Source organism: Pectinophora gossypiella, chromosome 14 (genome assembly GCF_024362695.1).
Source record: "Pectinophora gossypiella chromosome 14, ilPecGoss1.1, whole genome shotgun sequence".
NCBI classification, from domain to species: domain Eukaryota; kingdom Metazoa; phylum Arthropoda; class Insecta; order Lepidoptera; family Gelechiidae; genus Pectinophora; species Pectinophora gossypiella.
The window spans coordinates 8,522,747-8,544,503 of record NC_065417.1 but is presented as its reverse complement, the minus strand read 5'-3'; the positions used below and the strand labels follow the sequence as shown (position 1 = coordinate 8,544,503).

Sequence of the window (21,757 nt, the reverse complement as noted above, 5' to 3'; positions counted from 1 at the left end):
CACATACATTTCACGGCGGAAGTCAGACCGAATGAAATGCACAGAAACCATAAATCGGTACTGTATGTACCAAAACTCAACATTTACAAACCTAAAAAATAAAAAAAACAGAACTGTCAAAGTCATAAGTTTTGTGAAAGACAGCCGATTTTATAGTGATTTTTTTAATAAAATGTGAATAAATTAGATGTCTAGTTTTCCATAGTAATTACAACCATGGCAGCAAAGCAGAAAAATATTTTTACACGTAGTAAGCCGTTGATGAATATCTATAGTGGAGTAGATCATGAAGGAAAAGAGGTAATAAGTAACAACATTTTGTATTCTCCAAAGGGGTGGTTGTAGAAGGTTTTATGTTTAAAGTATAATTTTATTTTAACGATATATTTAGGTCGAAGTGCGAGAAGACGCAGAGCAGCTGGTGAAATGGCACGAGATATCGGACGCGCTGGTCGCTGCCGGCTACTACCGCGCGCAGCTGCAGGGATTGTCGGCTTTTGACAAAATTGTTGGCGGGCTCACTTGGTGCATCGAACTTTGCGACATCGATGTCGATGTTAGCCTTTTGTTTGAAGAGAACCTCACTATTGGCAAGAAAATGTAAATATATTTAATTCCTATTTGACTTGTCTGATAGTTTAAATTTTTTGAAACTGTTGCAGAATGAGTAATCATACAAGTTCTTAACACTTAAGGAACTAACATAACATACATTGTAAGATGGACTAAGTATCCACACTACAATGAGCTTTCAAGCTTTTCAACTTTTAGCTGTTTTTTCTCATCTCACAAATTCTTGTAGCATGCAAAAGAATAGTATATTTACTAATTGTTTTGTGTTGTCTTTAGAGCATTAACTGAGAAAATTGTGAAAGTTCTACCAAGCATGAAGTGCCCTTTCATAATAGAGCCTCATCAAATCCAAGGGTTGGATTTCATAAACATATATCCATTAGTGCAGTGGCTCATAAAATACTCAAGTGAATTCCGAGTAGCCAAGGAAGATGAGTTACGTAAATTTGCTGTTCTGCAGTATGATAAAGACCATATTTTTGAGTCTGATCGAGCTGAATTTCTCCTGAAGGAAAAGCTTTTGAGGAACCTCAGTGTTGTTCAGGTAGTGTCTTTTAATTCTATTTTAAAGTCATTAATACTTTCAAATATAGTTTTTTTGCATTTTGATTTACTTAAGTCAATACTAGTTTAATAAATTGTTCTATTATTTTTTATCTCCTCAGAATCTTTACAAGCCTTGTCGTGTTAGGAAGAGGAAGGGAGGTTTACCAACTAATGAGCTGGAGCAAGTGAACGCAACACTCTCAGAATATGACCAGCGCATGTTACTCCATGTCTCCACCACTCAGGATGACACCAAGAAAGATGAAGGCCTAGATTTCTTGGTGAGTTCTCACTGTTGTTAGTTTTGCCTCACTTGAATATTGGTTGGTTGGTTGGGTAATCAGTTGAATAGAGGTTGATATTTACATCATTAGCATAAAAGTTTTTTATCCTATATTTTTGTCCTATATTCTATTTGTATTTTTTTTTTCAGTATGATTATGAAAAAACTTTAGCAGACCCATCTGAAATTACTACAGAAGTAAGTGTATATAACTTTATAAGGATCTTTATAAATTATAAATATTTGTTATAATCTTAATAATTTATAAAAAGATTAGTAATTCATATAATATATTTTTTTATATTTGTATATATTTGTTAAACATTAGTTTAAAAAGAAATTAGGCAGTAATTGAAAACTAGTTATTTTCTTTGCTATATCATCTTCTCAGCCTTAGATTAATTTGGTTTACTTATATGTTTGTAATATTGATTGCCTGATTTATTAATTATAAATTTTCAGACTGATTTAATCAAACAAGACAAGCAGGATTCTGCAGACACAAAGATCCACTATGCTGTGTTACAATCGGAACTCACAGGGGAAGTATCCAAGGAATTAGAACAAAGTGAGAAGCTCAAATACTCGGAAGATGTTGACCGGCTGACTAAATCCATAGAGGCGATGGAGAAGGAAGTAGAAGATAGGAAGAGAGACCATGAAGCTAGGATGGAGGATGCAAAGAGACAATATACCGACATATCAGAAAAACTGAGAAATATAACTTTTAAATTGATGGCTATTGATGATCACAGGTACATGTAACTGGGATATTCTTTTTACTCTGGTAACCAATGCACCAGTGAGTTATTAATTTATCTTAAGTACGGTTTTCACTAACACAGTTGGTTCGACCTTACAGACTGCGATAAGGCTCACCACCTGTCACATTGGTTTAACAGAAAACACGGTGGGTACTTAGTTAGTCTTGCGATGGGTGTATGTACCTCTGACCATCCCAACAATGGGATATAGCTACAGGCTTGTTTTATAATAATTTATAAATATATTTTTGTATTTATTTTCAGTGAAAAAAATGTGAAGGAGTTCTATAAATCACTAAAAGAATTGGCCAGAGAAAGGAATGAACTGCTGCAAGTGATTCAACATAGAGAGAAGGAACACAAGAAACTTGAGGAGGAATTGAGGTAATTCACTAACTTTACGACTATTTGAACAAGTGCTTATGTCTTTGTTGCATTTTAGCTTACAATCCATTTTTTACCTACTTATGATTTTATTGCAATTTTAATTTCCTCGAGTTTTTCAAACTTTAGTCACACCCCAGACACACCCCAGTCCAGTCGTCTCTCCTTCCTACTGTTTACCGCATTACCGCGTAAGTGCAAGCAAGCCAGGCAATCCGCGCGAGCTTTCCCTTACTCCTTAGCAAATAAGGGCAATTAAGACTAAAGTGAGACCCAGAGGGACGGAAGTAAATCTATCTCGGCAGTCGATAAGAATTGCTGCGGAGTGAAGAGTTCCTGTTCTATATGTAGTATATTTTTTTATGCTTTAGTACTAACTGCACTTTAAAGGTACGAGTTGGCAGCAGACGACATGAGGCAGCAGCAGACGAACGTGTCGCAGCGACACAACTGGTTTCTATGTATTTCTATAGCGGCGACATGTCGTTGGAAATGAAAGATATTTCTTCGAAATAAATAGAAACCAGTAATGTCTCTGCGACACGTCGTCCGCTACTGCCTCATATCGTCCGCTCCCAACTCGTACCTTAACACAGGCTAAAGATGACTTTTCTGTTACAGATTGGCAAAAGACCCAAACGTAAAGATTGAAGATACTCCCCTAACACCTGCAGAGTTGAAGGAGTTCAGAGATAGAGAACAGAAGATGAAAGATTTCATTGCCAACATGAGGTTGGAACTAGCGAATGTTAATCGCGAGGTTCAGAGGTACTCAGTGGCCATTGATGAAGTGCCCGGTACAGCCGAACTGTTGCAATATGAGAAGAGATTTATAGAGCTTTATAACCAAGGTAAACATCATACACACTTGACTTCATACCTTGTGTATGTGAAATAGATATATCATAGAAGTTGACTATACGGTTTTTATGGTTAAATTGTTATGAAGGTACCAAAAGTATTGAGATTAGTCTGCCAATTATTTGTATCTCGTCGTACCCCTATAGACATTTCAATGAGTTTAATTTAATATCAGCATGTTAGGTTATAACACTATATACATAGCATCATCACTAATTTAAGAGCCACCCTCTTGCCGGTGTAGCATTCTCCGTGCTAAATTTTTTTGATAAAAATAGGGCAGTGGTTTCCCTCTTGCCTTCCGCCCGGTAGTTACTGCTGTCCTCTGTAAGGTTCCAGGTTACAGTTCCTGTGACTTGCCTCTTCCGTCCTGCATTGAACATAACATAGCAACACGCCTATATATGTAATGTAGGTAGGCAGACGTGTATTGTATTGTATGTGGTGGTAGTGTGTGAGGTATAGTGTATGTCAGGTTGATACAAAGTTTTTAATATTTTCAGTGGCCTCAAAACACAAAGAAACAAAGCAGTATTACATATTTTACAATACGCTTTATGAAGTAAAACTATATACCTCAAAGGAGTTAAGTTTGCTCAACTCTATATTGGATAATTACGAAGAGTAAGTATCTAATTTGTAGCTATCAACCAAATTAAATATCATTGCTACAAATATAATTAATATAAGTACAAAAAACTGTACTGTAATTTTCTATTTTATTTTACAGAGCCATGTCATCAACTAGAAAGAGAGAGGAATTTATGAACCAGTTTGAATCGATAGTTGAATGGGTGAATCAAACTGTCAGAAAGGTTGAGCTGAAGTACAAAAGTGAGAAGGAACAAAAGACTGCGTTACACGCCGAGTATTCTCGTCTCATGGACATCCAGCGACAGTATGCCGCGGCCTTGAAGAAGATCGCAGAGGGAAGACAGAAGTACAGAGACGAACATAGTTGACTAGACAGACAAACTCAAACTCCAGTGCAATAAACTCGAGCCAATATACTAGTATTTATCACAGACATAATTTTATCTAGTCTTGATAATAGTAGACCAATTTCTACATTTATAATTATTATTATTCATTTAAATTACAGAGAAACAACTCATGTTATCGAATTTTAATTAACGTTATTGTTAAGACTGATATAGCTTTTATATTGTTTTGGTTACGCCTCGTTCTTTAAGGATTAGTAATTAATATAATTTATTCCGATTTCAAATAACATTCAATTTATTTCATAAACCCTGTTACATTATAAAATACTGGTTCACAACGACTTCATTGTAAGTATAAAAATCATGCGCTTAAAATAGTTTTATAGAAGTACAGTCCTTTAAAAAAATATATTCTTATAGCTAACGAAATAGGAATGTTGTCTCGGTGATCAGCACTCGAGCCACGATGTTGGCCTGTTACGTAAGGCGCCGGCTGTCAAAGCAGCGTAACGACATTGCTGTGGCCTTTGTGCGAGCTGCCGTGGCTGTGTCCATGGCCGTGGCTGTGATGACCATGACTGTGGTTGGTGGACTTCTTGTACATGGTGAAGGAAACCAGCTCCCTGTTCGCATTGGTCATGGCCATCGCGTGAGACACCACGTCGTAGCCCAGCAAGCCGTGCACTCGGTTCACCACCACTAGTGTGAGGCCCTTCTGTGTCACTTTCACTGTTCTGTCTTGTTCAGAAGCCGTAGCTACTCGAATGCCGAACGACGAATTTAGTTCCTGAAAAACAATCGTTTAATTAGATAAGATATTTATTGCATTCCTGATGTTTTACAGAGGTCTTAAAAATAAAAAATAGTACAAACAGGAACCCTGTAAAGGCACTACAAGGGTTTTGTTTCTTTGTAGCATTACTCCACAAAGGGAAGATTTGATCAAAAACGTTATAAATCGGACGGAATTTCGGGATTCCTCAGAGAGCGTGTTAACTATTACACTATTATTCAATTCTTGATTAATGGCTTCTGTGTGATCGCAATATTACACTAAATACTGGATCCTCTTCCCCTGTCTATGTGAAGAGCTGCAAGTTGAAATCCCGTCCAAGTCAGAATTTTTCGATTTAATTTTATCTATGATTTATTTATACTACAATTTACGGCTTCCTGTAGGTATATAATTATTTTTAAAGAATTTAAGTACTTAGTGGATTTATTTATCAGTTAGCTACATTTTGGAAGGGATATACTTCGGTTTTTCCATTTGATTTATTTACCATCTACCTACGTAATAATTGTAATAGGACAGACGACGTGACGACGTCTGTTTTTATAGTAGGTTATATATAACTAATTGCTGGTAATTAAGTACTACGAAAATTAATAAGGTAGGTACCTACTTGCACTAAAGACGCCCGTTCTTCACTGTTCAAGCCGTACACAGTAGCGCCTTCATCCTTTGACAGGTGAGGCGCGCTCAGGCTGCCCATTACCATGACGTACGGCATATTTGTTCACACTGATCACTTGAGATAGAGGATACAGTCACCGGTGAACGGAGAACATTGTTAACGATATTTGGTGATGCGATGTAATCAAGTGGAACAGCGATCACGCCGCGAGACCGCGAGCGTGTGGTCGTGTGAGTGAACTGTTCAACTGTGCCAGGTAGGCAGGCATACGTGGTGGCGGCGCGTGAGTGTGTACGAGTGTCGATGTGTTGGTCGGTGACGTCTGCGCTCACATGGCCTTCACGGGTGGTTGCTCCGCGTACGCCCGCGCCGCGCCGCCGGCGCCGGTCAAACAATGCATTCGGTGTGAGAACCATCAATTGTAAACTTAAATGAATGAGCCAGTAAATATTGTGTTTTATGCGCGACTAATCTGTTGTGTTAAACCTAGACTTAACTTGATAAACTGGATTTTCTTCGCCACCCTTCGGAACCCTAACAGAAAATCACATAATATAGCAGCACACCTGTACTTTCAAGGGGTAGGCAGATGTGTATAGCTTCTATTACACCCATTCCTCGCCAGCTATCTTTAAATCACATGGGTGAGCCGGGCACAAATTCGGGAAACCACGTGATATTCAAACGTGAATTCAAAGTCATAAAAGTTAAATTCAGTGTTTTAGTAAGAGTCCGAGCCGGGAGTCAAACCCGTGACTCTACGATGTAAGTCACGCGTACAGTCATGAATGAGCATATAATGTACCCACTTTAGGACTCTGTCGCACTAACATATTTGTCATTTAATGAGACTTACAGTTCAATTTGTCAAAAAAGTTAATGTGACATGGTACCAACGTGTTAAATATTAATGTAATGATCGTGACCGTACCTACTAACGTAGGTTTTAGGCTATCACTGATTCAGAAAACAGTTCAACATTGTCTATTGAAAACACATTGTACTGGCTGAAAAGTTTTTGCAATATAATAAATGACAATCTATATTTGCCAGTGCCAACCGGACGTACGTGACAATTAATAAACGCCCGCTATACAAATAAACAAATAAATAAATATATCACTACGAGACTTCTAACCACAGTATCCAAACATGAGTCATTCTATGAGCAGCCCTAGGAATATTCAACTGGGTACTAAGTAATTTTCATCTTCGTAACACGTAGCCGTAGATAATCTTTATAATTGGAAACACGAAGTAGACCGAAGGCACGATAGTAAAATTATCCAGGCTGATCGAATGATCTGTGCTGTGTTAAGTAACGTTACCGCATCTAGTAGGTATACACCTACACGCGTATCAGCGTAATTCTTTAATATAATAAGTAATAAATTTTCCGTAAGTACGTACTAAGGTTTCAAAAATATCTTTATTCAGTAGGTAACGTAACACTTTGAATCATCATTTTTTACATAACGAACGTCTCATTCGCCTAAAACCACAGCAGCTTCTCACAACCTGTACCTACCTATAGCCGGGGAAACGAAGCTGCAATAAAAAGCCTTGGGATAAGCAGGGGACAAAATTTTATGAAAGTAATCAAGTTCAGATGTACCTAAATATAAGTATACTTTACCCTTATTTCAGTATTCGAGACATATCAGAAGGCTCGACTGGTGTTCGTTCAGACCATGGCCGAACTAGCCACTAGGGCTTCTAACGTCAAATGTCTCGAGAGCGCTGGAGTGTTAGGTCAGTGTAAGATGTCTCTATTAAGAATTTAAGACCGCACGAGTACCTTGAGTTTGAATTTGTTTGAATCGTAGATAATTGGTTAATACCAATCCCTGGCAACCACGATTTGTGCCTGATAAATGGCAATATAGGCTCGCCCTCATGGGTCTTAAACACATCGAGGGAGGAGTGCGTATTACCTTTGCCTATGCCTTCGGGAATACTGGGGGGTTAAAATGGCCACATGAAGCAATTCATCTAAGAAAGCAATATTGCTATTTGACGTTTGCATTGCGCACTTAGGTACTTTTATGTGCGCAAAGAAGGTGTGATGATGCCTACTAGTTATGTAATTTTCTGTTAGGATTCCGAAGAGTCGCAAAGAAAATGCCATAGTTTATCAAATTAAGTCTAGGTTTTCCATAACACATTAACTATGTTCAAAGTCCCATTTACGTTATTACCTTGGTTAGCGAGGAGTGGGTGTATTATACCTACTATACACCTCTGCCTACCCTATCGGGGATACTGCCGTGATGCTACTAGTACCTACTTAGGAATGTCATCCAAAATACAAAATTTTCAGGTACATATTTACCCCATACCCCTCTTTTTACACTTTGAATTGTACACATTATAGACGCCGATGTGGCTAACCGCCTATCACGTTGGTCTAACAGAAAGCTAGGTGACGTGTGGGTACGTATATAGTTCATCTTGCGATGGATGTACCTGTGACTACCCTAGTAGGAATATTGTCGTGAGCTTATATTATGTTTCAATTGTATTATTTTTGTGTTTGTCCAGAATTTCTCCGCCCCCTCCTATCGGACCCGTGCAGCACAGTGCGCCAGTGCGCCGTGGTGGCGGCGGCTAGGCTCGGAGAGCACGACGAAGGCTTCTCGCGACACCTCCTCAACGGAGGCCTCATCACCATTGCTCTTGAAAATCTCAATAAATACAACGTTAGTTGCAAAAGACATTGCTGTTTAGCAATAAGGCCGCCGATTCCTCTGTTTTTGTATTATATTGTTGTAGCAACCGGTCTCTATATAAAGTAAGATTGCTTATAGGATGATGCCTAAGTCACGATTCGAGTTTTCCTTAATCTATACAGACTGCATATTATAGCTAGATAAGGTATAACTTAATTGTACTGACACTCAAAACGGATATGACCCATTGTGTATAACTAAGTAAGTAAGTAGGTGGGTAGATATATTTCCGCCGCGAAGGGAAAACCAGCCCAATGTTTTCCCTTTGCGGGTTGGAAGGTCAGACAGGCAGTCGCTTCTGTAAAAACCGAACCTCTCAAATCTTCAGGTTAGATAAGCGGACGCTGTAAAAAACGGGATAGTGATAGGGAGATGATGATGGGTATTTAAATATTACTTACTATTTACCCAGTTCATGTATATTACTACTCTTGTTCTGACGAAGTAATGAACTAAAGATTCTTCTACCTACAGGTGTTCTACAAAAGATCGGCGCTGTATCTAATGAGGGCTGTTGCAAAGTATGTGAACGTTATCATATTGTCGCTAAGTTTCGTGGCCCATTTAGGTCATACTAATAGTTATGTAATTTGTCAGACACAATGAAGAGTTGGCGTCAGCAGTGGTTCGTCTCGGAGCGTTGGAACACATCGTGTCTTGCTTGGAGGACTTCGATACGCAGGTTTGTGGAATAATGGCAGAAAAATCAGTGCTCGCAGAAGAAAACTTTTTAATCAATCAATCAATCAAACCCCATTGTTTAACTTTTGTGTCTGGAAATCGCAGCCGCAAGAGATATGGCAACAGGCTGATCACAAAGTATCAAAAGTGGCTGCAAATTGTCTTCTTGTGGCACGGCCTATTACGTTTGAACCTTCATATCTTTTTCTCTGTTTGAAAAACTAAATTCATGTTAGTGCTCAAATTTTAAAGTTCAAAATTAAAATGTTCATAAAATAAGGGATCTACTTAGGTGTCTACCGGAATTCGTGATGTAAAAACCTACACGTTTGAAAATATCTGTACTTACCATCTAATAAATTGCCACCCAAGGATATATAGGATCTAGTTAGAAGTACTTAAGTAGATTTTTCCAGATCCAGGATGTTTTAAAGAAATGTCAGGTCAAGAGTATTAAGTGGGTACTCTAAACCGGCGAGCAAGCATGAAGTCTTTGATGAGAGTGGAAAAAGTGGAACTGATATGTCAGCATCGTAGTTAACGAATCGTGATATTATTTATGTAAGTATGTGTGGTTTGTCCAGGTGAAAGAGAACGCGGCTTGGGCTTTAGGCTACATCGGCAAACATAACGAGCACTTGGCAGGTCTGGTGGTCGACGCGGGGACGCTGCCGCTACTAATCCTGGCTTTTCAAGAACCAGAGCTGAGTCTCAAACAGGTACGGTATCAACCAGGGGCCCTACCGGCTAAGACGAAGCCGGTTCAGATTGGAGCAAATCGAACATCGATTTGATTCTGTCGTACCGCGTAAGCAGCAAAGATGGCGATTCCCGATTCGTGACTCACTACGTAGTATACTCATAGTATCAATCGCAGATAAATAGATTCTAATAGAAAGTTCGGCGAAGCGTGGCTCTGACTACCCTAACTGAGCTTGTGTTGTCAACCATAGAAAGTTTCTAAGGAAGAAAATACCAACCAACACGTTCACATAATAACGTTTCATATTCGATTTAACCCGGAAAAAAGACACTGAAACGGCATCGTAAGTACTGTGATAAGTAGTCTTTCCATCATATCTAGGTATCAAGAATTTATAGGTATGTAAATACTACAAGTACAAGTTGTAAGAATAACAGCCTATGTGGTCTAGTGGTTAGTGTTAGGCTCATGATCTGGAGGTCCGGGTTCGATTCCCGATGGGGACATTGTCGAAATCGCTTTGTGAGACTGTCCTTTGTTTGGTAAGGACTTTAATCATAGGCTTAATTTCAGGCTTGAATCACCTGATTGTCTGAAAAAGTAAGATGATTCCGTGCTTCAGAGGGCACGTTAAGCCGTTGGTCACGGCTATTAGCTGTAAAAACACCTCCACTAACCCGCTGTGGAGCAACGTGGTGGAATGCTCCTTATCCCCTCCGGTTGATTGAGGAGAGGCCTGTGCCTAGCAGTGGGACTTATATAGGCTGTTTTCATTTAATTTCAAGTACAAGTTGCCTTCGATGACGTGTAATGTGTAGCTCTGCTTACCCCAATAGTGATAACGTGCGAGAGTTGCGTCTGTCTGTCTGTTCAGATTGCAGCCGGGGCTATAGTGGACCTGGCCCAACACAAACCCGAAGCCGTGGTGGATGCTGGCGCGATATGCCACCTTGTTCGAGGACTCGAGAATCAAGATCCCAAACTAAAGGTTAGAAGTACTACCTGTCAATTTAATAAATCAGATAACATCAGCAAAAAATATGACCGCAAATGGGATTAGGTGCTTAGGTATTTAAAAAAATAAAGGTAGGTACTTATGTAGTAGAAACGAAGCAACTGGTACCTACCTACAAAAACTACCGATAAACCTGCTTGACGTATTTTTAATTTAATTAAGAGATATAGCTTGAGGGCCATATACCGTGGTAGGTACCTATTGGCAGTACGGGCATTACCTACTTTGTAGATATAAATATTAAATACCTTTTTATTGAAGTGAAAAAATATAATTGTAATCTAGAAAGGCTCGGATGGGCATCTCGTTTGAACCAAGGAAACATAGAACAGTTGCTTCCTTGTATTTAAACTGTCTTTGCAAAGTATACCTGTGTAGGTACGAAATAAGGCTCGTAAATCTCACACGCAGCGCCGAGACATTCGTACATATTAGTTAGGTACTACATTGGGGAAGATAAGTAAGGGCTTAGGATGATAATACGATACCCACTTTATATCCAGCATTGTAATGCAAAAGTTTGACTCGCTGTTTCTCATCGTGTTGCAGCGTAGCACGCTATGCGCCCTGAACGCTTTTTTTTTGACGTGACTTATTGTAGATTTGCCGTAGATGGCATTAACTACTTGGCCGGACAAATGGGGAGCGCTGAAGGCTCGAAGGGTACTTATTATATAGGCAAATACTTAGGCTGATATTTAATATCCAGTGATAGTTCTAGAAGCTTGACGCTTGTTTCTTATTGTGTTGCACCTTGCAGCGCAGCACGTTATGCGCCCTGAGCGCGGTGGCGAGCGCGCGGCCCGAGCTGGCGGAGGCCGTGGTGGCGGGCGGGGTGCTGCCTCAGGCGCTGCTGCACGCCGGCCACGACGCCGCGCCCGTGCGCCGCGCCGCCGCCTGTCTTATACGGGACATTGTCAAACATTCCGTTGATGTAAGTGTTACGAGAGGTTTTTATAAGGTAAGTATAAGTATGTGGAACAACAACGAGAGAGATGCTGAAGCTAGGACTATGACGGCATTATGTTTTTTTTTCTTTGACCCATATAAGGGACAGGCTAAGATCATAAGACCGCATGCTGCCTAGTCATCAGAAGTTTGCATTTGAATGATTGCTGTATTGCATTATGTCAGTGATTCAGATAGTAAGTAAGTAGTAACCGGGACCAGCGGCTTAACGAGCCTTCCGAAGCACGGATCATCTTACTTTCGGACAATCAGGTGATCAACCTGTAATGTCCTAACCAAACTAGGGATCACAAAATGATTTTCGTGATATGTCCCCACCAGGATTTGAACCCGGGACCTCCGGATCGTGGGCCGAACGCTCAAACCACCAACCGCATAAAGCAATACAAACATCAGCGCGTGGACAACAAATAAATCAGTCGCTCTATTTTGATAGGTTTTGACTACGAATGGTTTTGATAATTATCGCAATTTCGTAAGGTTTAGGCTAGGAGAAAAATCTTCTATCATCAATACCTAACCCAATAATGAGTTTGTGTCATTTTATAGTTGGCGCAACTGGTAGTGAACACAGGCGGCTGCGGGCCGTTGGTGGACTTGATGAACGAGCAGGCGGGCGGAGTGCGGGTCCCGGCGTGCATGGCTCTGGGGTACATCGCCGGGCAGTCGGACCAGCTCGCTATGGCTGTTATAGAGGCTAAGGTAACGAATAACGACATCCTTCCTAGCTTTATTCCGCTTTACAGCATCTGCTTATCTACCTGATTTGAATTACGTAATTGGATGCGTGCTGTCTTCGATTCTTTGTCTCCGTTCACCCCATTAGGGATTGCGGGCGTGAGTAGTAAGCACCAATAAAAAGTCCATTTTTCTCCAGGCAATCCCAGCGTTGATGAATATACTACAGAACGAGGAGGCGGAAGACGCGGAGCTGTGTGCGGCGGCGTGGACATTAGGCCATATTGCGAAGCACACGCCTCAACATAGTCTAGCTGTCGCCGTGGCCAACGCCCTGCCACGGCTACTACAGGTAAGTAATGCACTGATAATGGAAACGATGAAAAACTGTTGCAAAATTAAGCTTTATTTGGGTGAATATCAAAATGTCAAGTTTGGTGGCGAACTTTCATTCTATTATTTTTCCGTGAAAAATTGGGTTCCGACATGAAAAAGGATCCTGGGTTCCGACATGAGAAAGGATCCTTTTGGATCCCAATTTTTCACAAAAAATAATATGAAAGTTCGCCACCAAACTTGGCACATTTTGATATTCACCCATTTCCCATGTGGTTATACCTACCTAGTATTGACCAGTTCATTGCAGTAAGCTAGGTACAATCAAATGTGCTTTAGGTAGTAAGTTTATGTACTTGTCTAATATTGTCTTGAATAACCGAGCCTAGAAGCTGGATGTGCCTACTTAGTTTAATTGTTCATCGGTAATCAAGTCGGTTCAATAGGTATATTCCTAACAAGCGTCAAAACGTATAACTTGACGACCAAAACCCAAGGGACTATAGACTGGAAGGAAGTAGCTGCCGATATTGACTTGTTTGTTTTGTCTCAAGTAACATATAAAAACACTGTGTGAACTAAAGCATTCAATTTCAGCTATACACCAGCCCAAAATCTTCGCCGGAAGTGCGCGCCCGCGCCTCGTGTGCTTTGAAGCAGTCCCTACAATGCTGTTTGCATCGCCCGGCACTCGAACCCCTACTCCACGCAGCCCCAGCCTGCATACTCAAATATGTACTAGCCCAATATGCTAAGGTATCAGTTTAATTTGTTTATACATTTAGAACCACTCGTAACAGTACCACAATAAGACTTCTATTGCAGTTGCCTAGACATTTAAAAATTACAAGGATTATTATAAAAAAATAATTATTAAACAATATAAATAAGTCAGTAATTTATTTTATAATTCTGTCAGCCAAGAATGCTGTGTTGCTAACATAAAACTGTGTATAGTATAATTCAACATGAATTTTAGTTTAATAAACAGGTCCATCATCAAGGTTGTCATCTTCTTCATCATAATCTTCACCATTATCAAAGTAATTATTAGCATAATCTGTTCCATCATCCATTTCATACTCTTGTTCCTGTTCATCCTCTATTTCTTCTTCTTCATTTCCTTCTTCTTTCTTTACAGCTTCGTCTTCCTCGTTCGTTTCCACAGCTTCGCCTGTCTGATCTTCTGACTCCTTCTTCTCTAGTGTTTGTAATCGCTTTGCTATTTCTGTAGGGTCGTCAAGTTTTCGTTTTCTTGTAGTAGTGCGTACCCGAGACGCCTGCGGTCTTAACTCGCCGGGCAGGTTTGACCACACGCAATCTAATATCTTATCTTGCTTTGCATTAAGAGCTAACAACTTATATTTATCAGAATACCGCTCTACACCGTCCGTCACAGTTTTTGCTTTTACATACGCTGGAGATTCGTGTAAATATTCTATGAATTGTTCTTTCACAATGAGCATGTAGTCTGTAGCGGCGTCACAGTTCAGGGGTAATGGTTTTGTTTCAAGTTTGGGAAATAAAGGCGGTGGTGCAAGAGTCGGCGCTGCATTGTCTCCTCGAGCTATTCCAAGAGCTTGAAGTTGTTCATGAGTCAAGGAGAGTGTGCTGCCCCGTCCTCTGCCTCGTCCAGCCATTATTCTTTTATTTTAAGTTAACAAAATAAAACTTTTTGGTGTTTATTTACATTTACAATAACTTAACCTCAAAATCAGCTTTGACATTTTAGTTATGTTCAATTCAATAATAGCGCTATCATATTTGGAGCAAGAGAAAAAAACATACAATTTTGTTGCTTTTCTCTCTTTCTTACAAAACGTTCATATCGAAAATGACGAATCGACTAGTGATGTCGACACCGACTAGTGATGTCCTAAAATACTAGTATGTTAACAATAAGCTTTACAATAAATATTTTATTTCAGATACTGCCAAATGATGCAAGAGCTAGAAGATTATTTGTATCCACGGGCGCTTTGAAGAGAATTCAAGAGATAGATACAGTGCCAGGAACATCGCTGAAGGAATACATCAATATTATAAACAGTTGTTTCCCCGAAGAAATTGTCAGGCAAGTATCAAACAAAAAGCCAAAAATACATAATTCGAAAAAATGCCAAAAAAATATATATTCAAATTGAACTTTTGTTACAGGTATTACTCACCGGGCTATTCTGAAACACTCTTGGATAGAGTTGAAGCTTACACACCTCAGGTAAGTAGGATCAATACAAGAAAAAACTTAGCACTATTTTATATTTCACTGCGCAACTCTTCCAGTATTATTTTATAACTTCAACTCATAACTTAAATATTAATATATTTTTTGAAGATGTGGTATACTCATCAACTTATTGTTGTTTACAGATTCCAGAGTTATTCACAGATAGAGTGCCCAGTGACTGCCAAAGTGAATTAACGATAGAAAATGGGAATGTATAATTAATTGTTTTAGACTACATAATTTTATTTATTAAACGTTTTTTCGTATAATACAAGTTTTCATTATTTATGTAGCTTTCTCCAACGTCCATACAAGTATTTGTATGAGAACCGTTCTTCCTCCAATGTTTGATTTTTCAATCACCATAGATTGACCCACAATTTTGTAACTGAAATTAATTTACGGTCGATAAATAAAACACTAAACTAAGAAAAAAGAAATAAAAGTAACTAGTATTATGTGTATTAAAAGTAGCTGTTACTTACTGGAATTTACTCAACATATTGAGCAAATTGACTCCATTGGTATCAGCTTCAAAACAATCTTCCAATCTAGCAGATTTTATATGAAGATCATTTAAAGCCATTTCCAACAAAGCCAAGTCCATTACAGGAAGACCCTAAAAGAAAAAATATAAATATTTTTTTTTGTTTACTTATAACAAAATCTTCTCTTGTTTATCACAAAACAGTTCATCTTACCTTTATTTTGCAAGATATGGAGCCCGTAGACTCGAGTTCAGTAATCAATATGTAAACCATTTTTAGAGGTGCAGAACTACTAGTATACTGGTTCATTATTGCTATTAAAAATATTTATATTGTGCTTCCCACATCAATATTATCAGTTTAGTGGTTACATGTGGTCAGGAATGATAAAAGACTTATTTAAAAAATACTACATATATTTATTATTAAATTAGTTACACATCATTTTTTTTACACCATTACAAATATTGTATGAAATATCTCATTTGTCAACTTTGCGATGGTTCGTTGTACCTCCCCACTAGAGTTGTCTGCACCTGGAACATAATTTGAATTAAATAATGGAACTATAACGCAAATCTGTAAGGAGAATTAAAAAAAACTGTCAGTTAGGTTTTATCTTCAAAATATTTCTAGATATATGCTTGTCTTTAAATATTCATCATTGAAAATGTTGAACACAACTATGGATTTTTAGTGGTGTAGTCCTATACTATTTATTTGCGTTTTGGCGTGGTGCGTTTATCAACACGCCAGAAAGATAGTTCTTAAGTTTGTTACTAACCAAATGGATCTAGTTGTTCGATAATATTTTTTTTTTTTTTTTTATAAGCTAGTGCGAGATACAAAGAAATGACAGCTGTCATATGCACCGTGCTAGAACGCAACTAGGTTGTACTTATAATACTTACTTGGGAGTCAACAGTTGTAAGTCCAATTTCTGTAGCAGAATGAAAACGTCAGGATCTGCAACAATGGGAATTCTTGTTTAGTTTGCTATCAGTACATATATCATAGTTAACAGCTGATCAGTTACTTCAGTTATTACCAATGATCGGAATAGGTAGTGCAATTTAGGGTCAACGACCTCAAACATTATATTAGTGTGGATACGCCCGGCGGGATTGCGGGATTTCGGATATTTTCTATCTATACTGGTATTATAAAAGAAAACAATTATTTAATAAGTAATGTATTTTAAATGTTTATCATTTCTAAAGTGAAAAGTAGGGAAGAAATAAAAAACATTGGTCCTTAAAATATTTTTTTATTATTGTAAAACGTGTAAGCATTCAGTTACGAATTTTTAAAAGTGTTCATACAATGTAGACAACAAGTTAAAATAATCATTTGTTAATTAACAACATAATCAGAGAAATACCATTAAAAAACAAAGCATCACGCCTGTAACCCCGAAGGGGTAGGCAGAAGTATAAAATACCCACTCCTCGCCAGCTATGTTTGAGTCGCATATAGGGGGCGAGCCTATTGCCATTTATCGGGCACCAATTATAAGCACATGATAATCATAATGAACTGTTTGTACTTTTAAAAGTAAATTACGATGGCCTCTTAATTTTTCGTAGACTATAATATATATTTATCATTCAAAATATCTTTAAAAAAGCAACCTAACTACCAAATATTATTCAAATCCTATTAGCTTTTTTCTTTGTGGAGAGACATTTAAGCATTTTAATATCCTAATCTTATTTAAAAATTTACAAGTCTTCATAGCTGAGTATTTTAAAAAAGGGCTCGGGATCAAACCTTGTTGCCTTTTATATTTTTAATACTCCTAAATACTATTTTGAAACAATAGAGACAAATCAAAAGAACTTAAATATGATTCAAGTATAAAACCAATATCAACGAAGTAACATTGATAGACTAAAACTATTTCTAATTGTAATTTTCTAGGTAACAATCAAACAAAACCTTACACGTTTAAATATGAATGTTAGTACTTACCGGTTTTCACCCAAAAATGGTCCTTTTCATGAACAAATCCAATTCAGTCACGCAAAAATCAAAAGTCCGGTATACAAGAGCCAAATTATCACAAATGCCAAAAAAAAATGCCAAATGTTCGTCAGTCCATAAAACAAGCCAAGATGTCGTCAAGATAACCAAATAAGTAACTCGAACTCACAACGTATGCACTCAATGAACCGAAGAACAGGAGTGAACAAACACCGCCGTATCACCTCATCATCCCTTTTGCAAAAAAGAGACAGAAATATGGGATTTATTGTCTCTTTCTCCCATTTACACTTTATGTTAGTACTCTTATCAGTCGTTGCCTTTGTTAAGCAAAAACAATAATAAGTACAGAAGTTTCACTCTTTTATTGTTTAGCGCATGCCGCCGCCACTTGAAAGGCAAATGCCGCCAACAAAAAAAACGTGGAGCACTGCATTTATTTCAAATTGGCATCTTATCGCTACTCATACAAGAGTGCAATTCCTTTGTATACGTACAATACATTTTCTAAGAATTTTAGTTGAGTATGAAATAAGGAAAAATATGGCGGTCAATTAAGTCGCGTTAAATTGCGTAATAATTTAATGTAATATATTATCATTTTTAAACCCTAATAATCTTTATCGTGACCAGCTCGTATCGAAATAGTAATCCCGCCGGTTGGCATGTCCATGTTAAGATTTCGTCACGCAATCCCGCCAAATTGCACTACCTATTCCGATCACTGGTTATTACCATACCATAGTATCCCCACGATTTAGTGAGCCAGGGATAACTTAGCAAATCATCATTGTAATTAAAAAAAAACCAGTCAATATTATTAGTTCAGCTCACTCCAGAAGTTTCCACAAACAAGGTAAAAGATACATACCTATAAGTAAATTAATCTCAAGGTCTTCCATACAGCTGATCTGTGAAAAAATAAAATACATTAATATAATAAGGGTATTTATCTAGGGTAGATTCTTTTTGAATATTTTATTTTCTTCAGAAGTTACCATACCATAATTTTTCCCCATGGTTTTGTGAGACAGGGATAACTAAATTATATCATCATTTTAAGAATTAACACTTGAATTACTAAAATAAATATTTTTTTAACTAACCTTCATTTTTTCAACGATTTTCTATCATTATTTTGTTCTCCTCTGACTCAGAAGTCTCAGTATGGATAACCTGTGAAAAGTGAAAAAGCATTAGTAGACATAATCATTTTGTTTTGTGACAATGTTGTAAGGTGTAATTATCTTCAGAAGTTACCATACCATAATTTTTCCCCATGGTTTTGTGAGACAGGGATAACTAAATTATATCATCATTTAATTAAACAATCATTGACAATAACTAGCAGGGTTAAGGGGTTTCATTATTAGTAATGTTTCACTTACCATTGAATTGTTATTGAGATGTTGAGCATACAGGTTGCATTGTGATTTCTTTTCTGTAATGAAGTTAAAAATGGTGTTACATTTTTGAAATACATTCCCAACACTGATGTTTTCATAAATTTTAATCAGTGTAATTTTTTCATCAATAATTATATGATATATGCTTGTAAAATGCATCATTTAGATAAATAGTCAGGTCGCGTCAATAAAACCAAATTATGTTCACTTACCTATCATATCTAGGTATTTGGTTTGGTTTAGGGTTTTCTATTCAGAAAGACTCGCAAAACCTGAAACAAACAGTGAATAATGTATTTCTGAACATATAATAAGATTCTAATGTAATATAATATGTATGTATCAGTAAATCGGATCAACACATTAGTTCAGACTGGGGCGATATTAAATCATCATGAAAAGAGACTATGTTGTTTATGATTTATTTAAAATTATCAAACTTACATGACATTTATTTACGAAAGTGACGTCACCCGTAACTGGCAGACAGCGAAGAATTTATACTGCACCTAAAGAATAATAATGCATCTAATTAAAAGTAAATCTAATATTATTATAAATTTTAATATATATATATAATATCTAAAATTCAGAAACTATCAATCATCAGAATTCAGACAGGGGCGATACAATAGATCATCATTAAAATTATGTACATTAACATTTCCACTAAGCCAAGTAATCAAAGTTCCTTATTAAATAAGGCTACTTACATTGTTACAGTTTTACGCCGTTCATCTTAAATTGAAGTATAGTTAGTACACCTGCTGCACCACCTGAAATATAAAGTTTAATTAGTAATGTTCAAAGTTGATTAATTGTGGTGTAATAGTAAATAATATCAGGAACTATCAATCATCAGAATTCAGATAGGGGCGATACTATAGATCATCATTAAAATTGGACTCTACAGCTGTGGTTAATGGCAATTAACTGGAAGTAGACACAAAAACATTATAGCTTTCAACTTGAAAACAACTACAAAAATTATTGCATCTACATACCTTTCAAAGACTATTAGTTATTTTCCTTTCTAAAAGTTTTCTCAGTGTCCGCCAGTACAGCCTCTGCAAACAAATGATTATACTGTTAGTTATGGAAATATGTTACTTAATGAAATCTTGAATTTTGTATGAAACAAAATCAGGGGCATCAATCATCACAACTCAGATAGGGGCGATACAATAATCATCATTTAAGTAGTTTTGAACAAAAGTTACTTTAATCAAATATAAAAATGAATTCACAACTATATTCGCAATTGGGGTAATCAGAGGTACAGTATCACGTGATGTATGCTCACAAGTACTACGAAACTATCTCACATTAACTTTTTTGACAAATTAAACCGTTACTCATTTAAATGTCAAATATGACAGAGGGACAAGGTTCTACAGTGGGTACATGACTGTTCTAACCACTTTCACAGATTTTTGATCAATGATACTTTATTTTAACTTACCATATAAAAGTATTCATCATCATCTTTTTGCTTTTGCTATCCTCTATTGATAAACCTGTTGACAAATAAAAATATAACTTAATAAAAAAGTATGGTTAGCTTTTAAAAAAGATTTACAATGAATACATTTGTCACACTCATCCCTTGGAAATACAGTTATAGTAACAGCACATCCTACACAGAGTGTATTTGAGATGTTCCTAAACCAGAGTCACGCATGCCAGTCTTTGTCTGACACACATCGGCTTTGGTAGGGTAGTAAAACTTAAAACCACAATAAAGATAAAATTTCAAAGAGAAAATTAAAGACTTGGACGGGATTTTAACCCACAGGTCATGTCAAGCAGGGAATGTAAAATTTCGCTTAGAAACTTACCATTATTAAAAATGTTCTTATCTTCAACATTCAACAAAGTCTTTATCTGAATATACCTGTTGACAAGTAAAAATATACTTTAAAAACAAGCCTAATAAATAAAACTTGAAAATTATGTTACCCTAAAAATATTTGTCACACTCATCCCTTGGAAATACAGTTATAGTAACTGCACATCCTACACAGAGTGTATTTGAGATGTTCCTAAACCAGAGTCACGTATGCCAGTCTTTGTCTGACACACATCGGCTTTGGTAGGGTAGATAAGATACAAAGTTATTTTAAGATGTTTGTCACGAGGATTTGAACTTGGAACTTGAACCTCCATGTCTACAGGGTAGTAGCATAGACACTGGACATTAAAAAATAGTCTATTCTTTGAGGATTTCATTGTCACATAATCATAGACTAATGTAAAATAAAATCAAAGTAAGGTTTCAAGACAGAAACTTACCATCATATTGATTATAAATGCCTGTTGGAGCTTTTATTGTTGGCATCAGCATCTGAAAAATAATATTCAATATAAGAAACTTGCAGCAAGTCACAAGGCTTCAATACTGAGTTTGTATTTATCAGTGAAGTGGTAAGTTCATAATCAATGAAATTCATACGAACGAGACTATAAAATTAATTCATCATAATAAAATAAAATAAGTGTTAGAATGTTCAGGTATAAATAATCATCCACTTACCACGCAGATGTTTAAAATTTCTATCCAGGAAATAAATATCATCTTAGCATAGCTTCTTTATTTCATGAAATGGCTAATTTTCTTGTCATTGAATCTGCCCTGTAAAGCTGTACCTCTCTTCTGTAAATAAAGGAAGACAAAATATGTAACATATGAAGACAATTTCATAATTTTGTTCAGAGCTATAGTTTATTCAGGGAAGTGGTAAGTTATAATCATTGATTATCATCCGAACG

General features: G+C 37.0%; 5 protein-coding genes across 5 annotated transcripts; 2 read left to right on the top strand and 3 right to left on the bottom strand.

The window, feature by feature from the left end:
• The first annotated feature begins 121 nt into the window (after positions 1 to 121).
• On the top strand, positions 122 to 4,642 carry LOC126372626 (coiled-coil domain-containing protein 93). Its single transcript, XM_050018453.1, has 10 exons — positions 122 to 300; positions 392 to 600; positions 850 to 1,117; positions 1,239 to 1,400; positions 1,553 to 1,600; positions 1,865 to 2,157; positions 2,431 to 2,550; positions 3,172 to 3,401; positions 3,915 to 4,035; positions 4,142 to 4,642. Exons 1-10 carry the CDS (start codon positions 217 to 219, stop codon positions 4,371 to 4,373), a joined length of 1,767 nt encoding a protein of 588 aa, XP_049874410.1. The 5' UTR covers positions 122 to 216; the 3' UTR covers positions 4,374 to 4,642.
• On the bottom strand, positions 4,623 to 6,078 carry LOC126372628 (uncharacterized). Its single transcript, XM_050018455.1, has 2 exons — positions 5,762 to 6,078; positions 4,623 to 5,142 (listed from the first exon to the last, which is right to left on the bottom strand). Exons 1-2 carry the CDS (start codon positions 5,867 to 5,869, stop codon positions 4,852 to 4,854), a joined length of 399 nt encoding a protein of 132 aa, XP_049874412.1. The 5' UTR covers positions 5,870 to 6,078; the 3' UTR covers positions 4,623 to 4,851.
• A 27-nt stretch (positions 6,079 to 6,105) lies between these two features.
• LOC126372686 (sperm-associated antigen 6-like) lies at positions 6,106 to 15,375 on the top strand. Its single transcript, XM_050018535.1, has 15 exons — positions 6,106 to 6,178; positions 6,328 to 6,354; positions 7,421 to 7,525; positions 8,315 to 8,472; positions 8,977 to 9,023; positions 9,100 to 9,184; positions 9,768 to 9,902; positions 10,761 to 10,874; positions 11,662 to 11,835; positions 12,420 to 12,572; positions 12,748 to 12,900; positions 13,482 to 13,640; positions 14,813 to 14,958; positions 15,042 to 15,102; positions 15,255 to 15,375. Exons 1-15 carry the CDS (start codon positions 6,106 to 6,108, stop codon positions 15,327 to 15,329), a joined length of 1,665 nt encoding a protein of 554 aa, XP_049874492.1. The 3' UTR covers positions 15,330 to 15,375.
• Positions 13,755 to 14,817, bottom strand: LOC126372627 (DNA-directed RNA polymerase III subunit RPC7-like). The gene has a single exon (XM_050018454.1). It carries the CDS (start codon positions 14,522 to 14,524, stop codon positions 13,865 to 13,867), a length of 660 nt encoding a protein of 219 aa, XP_049874411.1. The 5' UTR covers positions 14,525 to 14,817; the 3' UTR covers positions 13,755 to 13,864.
• On the bottom strand, positions 15,136 to 15,901 carry LOC126372629 (uncharacterized). Its single transcript, XM_050018456.1, has 3 exons — positions 15,813 to 15,901; positions 15,597 to 15,730; positions 15,136 to 15,499 (listed from the first exon to the last, which is right to left on the bottom strand). Exons 1-3 carry the CDS (start codon positions 15,870 to 15,872, stop codon positions 15,397 to 15,399), a joined length of 297 nt encoding a protein of 98 aa, XP_049874413.1. The 5' UTR covers positions 15,873 to 15,901; the 3' UTR covers positions 15,136 to 15,396.
• Positions 15,902 to 21,757: the final 5,856 nt, after the last annotated feature.

Coding starts and splice junctions, on each gene's coding strand:
- LOC126372626 (XM_050018453.1), top strand. CDS start 217: ATGGCAGCAAAGCAGAAAAATATTTTTACACGTAGTAAGCCGTTGATG. Junction 2,158..2,430: donor ATGGCTATTGATGATCACAG/GTACATGTAACT, acceptor ATTTATTTTCAG/TGAAAAAAATGTGAAGGAGT. Junction 4,036..4,141: donor ATATTGGATAATTACGAAGA/GTAAGTATCTAA, acceptor TTTATTTTACAG/AGCCATGTCATCAACTAGAA.
- LOC126372628 (XM_050018455.1), bottom strand. CDS start 5,869: ATGCCGTACGTCATGGTAATGGGCAGCCTGAGCGCGCCTCACCTGTCA. Junction 5,143..5,761: donor AACGGGCGTCTTTAGTGCAA/GTAGGTACCTAC, acceptor ATTGTTTTTCAG/GAACTAAATTCGTCGTTCGG.
- LOC126372686 (XM_050018535.1), top strand. CDS start 6,106: ATGGCCTTCACGGGTGGTTGCTCCGCGTACGCCCGCGCCGCGCCGCCG. Junction 9,903..10,760: donor CAGAGCTGAGTCTCAAACAG/GTACGGTATCAA, acceptor CTGTCTGTTCAG/ATTGCAGCCGGGGCTATAGT. Junction 12,573..12,747: donor TGGCTGTTATAGAGGCTAAG/GTAACGAATAAC, acceptor ATTTTTCTCCAG/GCAATCCCAGCGTTGATGAA.
- LOC126372627 (XM_050018454.1), bottom strand. CDS start 14,524: ATGGCTGGACGAGGCAGAGGACGGGGCAGCACACTCTCCTTGACTCAT.
- LOC126372629 (XM_050018456.1), bottom strand. CDS start 15,872: ATGGTTTACATATTGATTACTGAACTCGAGTCTACGGGCTCCATATCT. Junction 15,731..15,812: donor CCATATCTTGCAAAATAAAG/GTAAGATGAACT, acceptor TTTTTCTTTTAG/GGTCTTCCTGTAATGGACTT. Junction 15,500..15,596: donor AATATGTTGAGTAAATTCCA/GTAAGTAACAGC, acceptor AATTAATTTCAG/TTACAAAATTGTGGGTCAAT.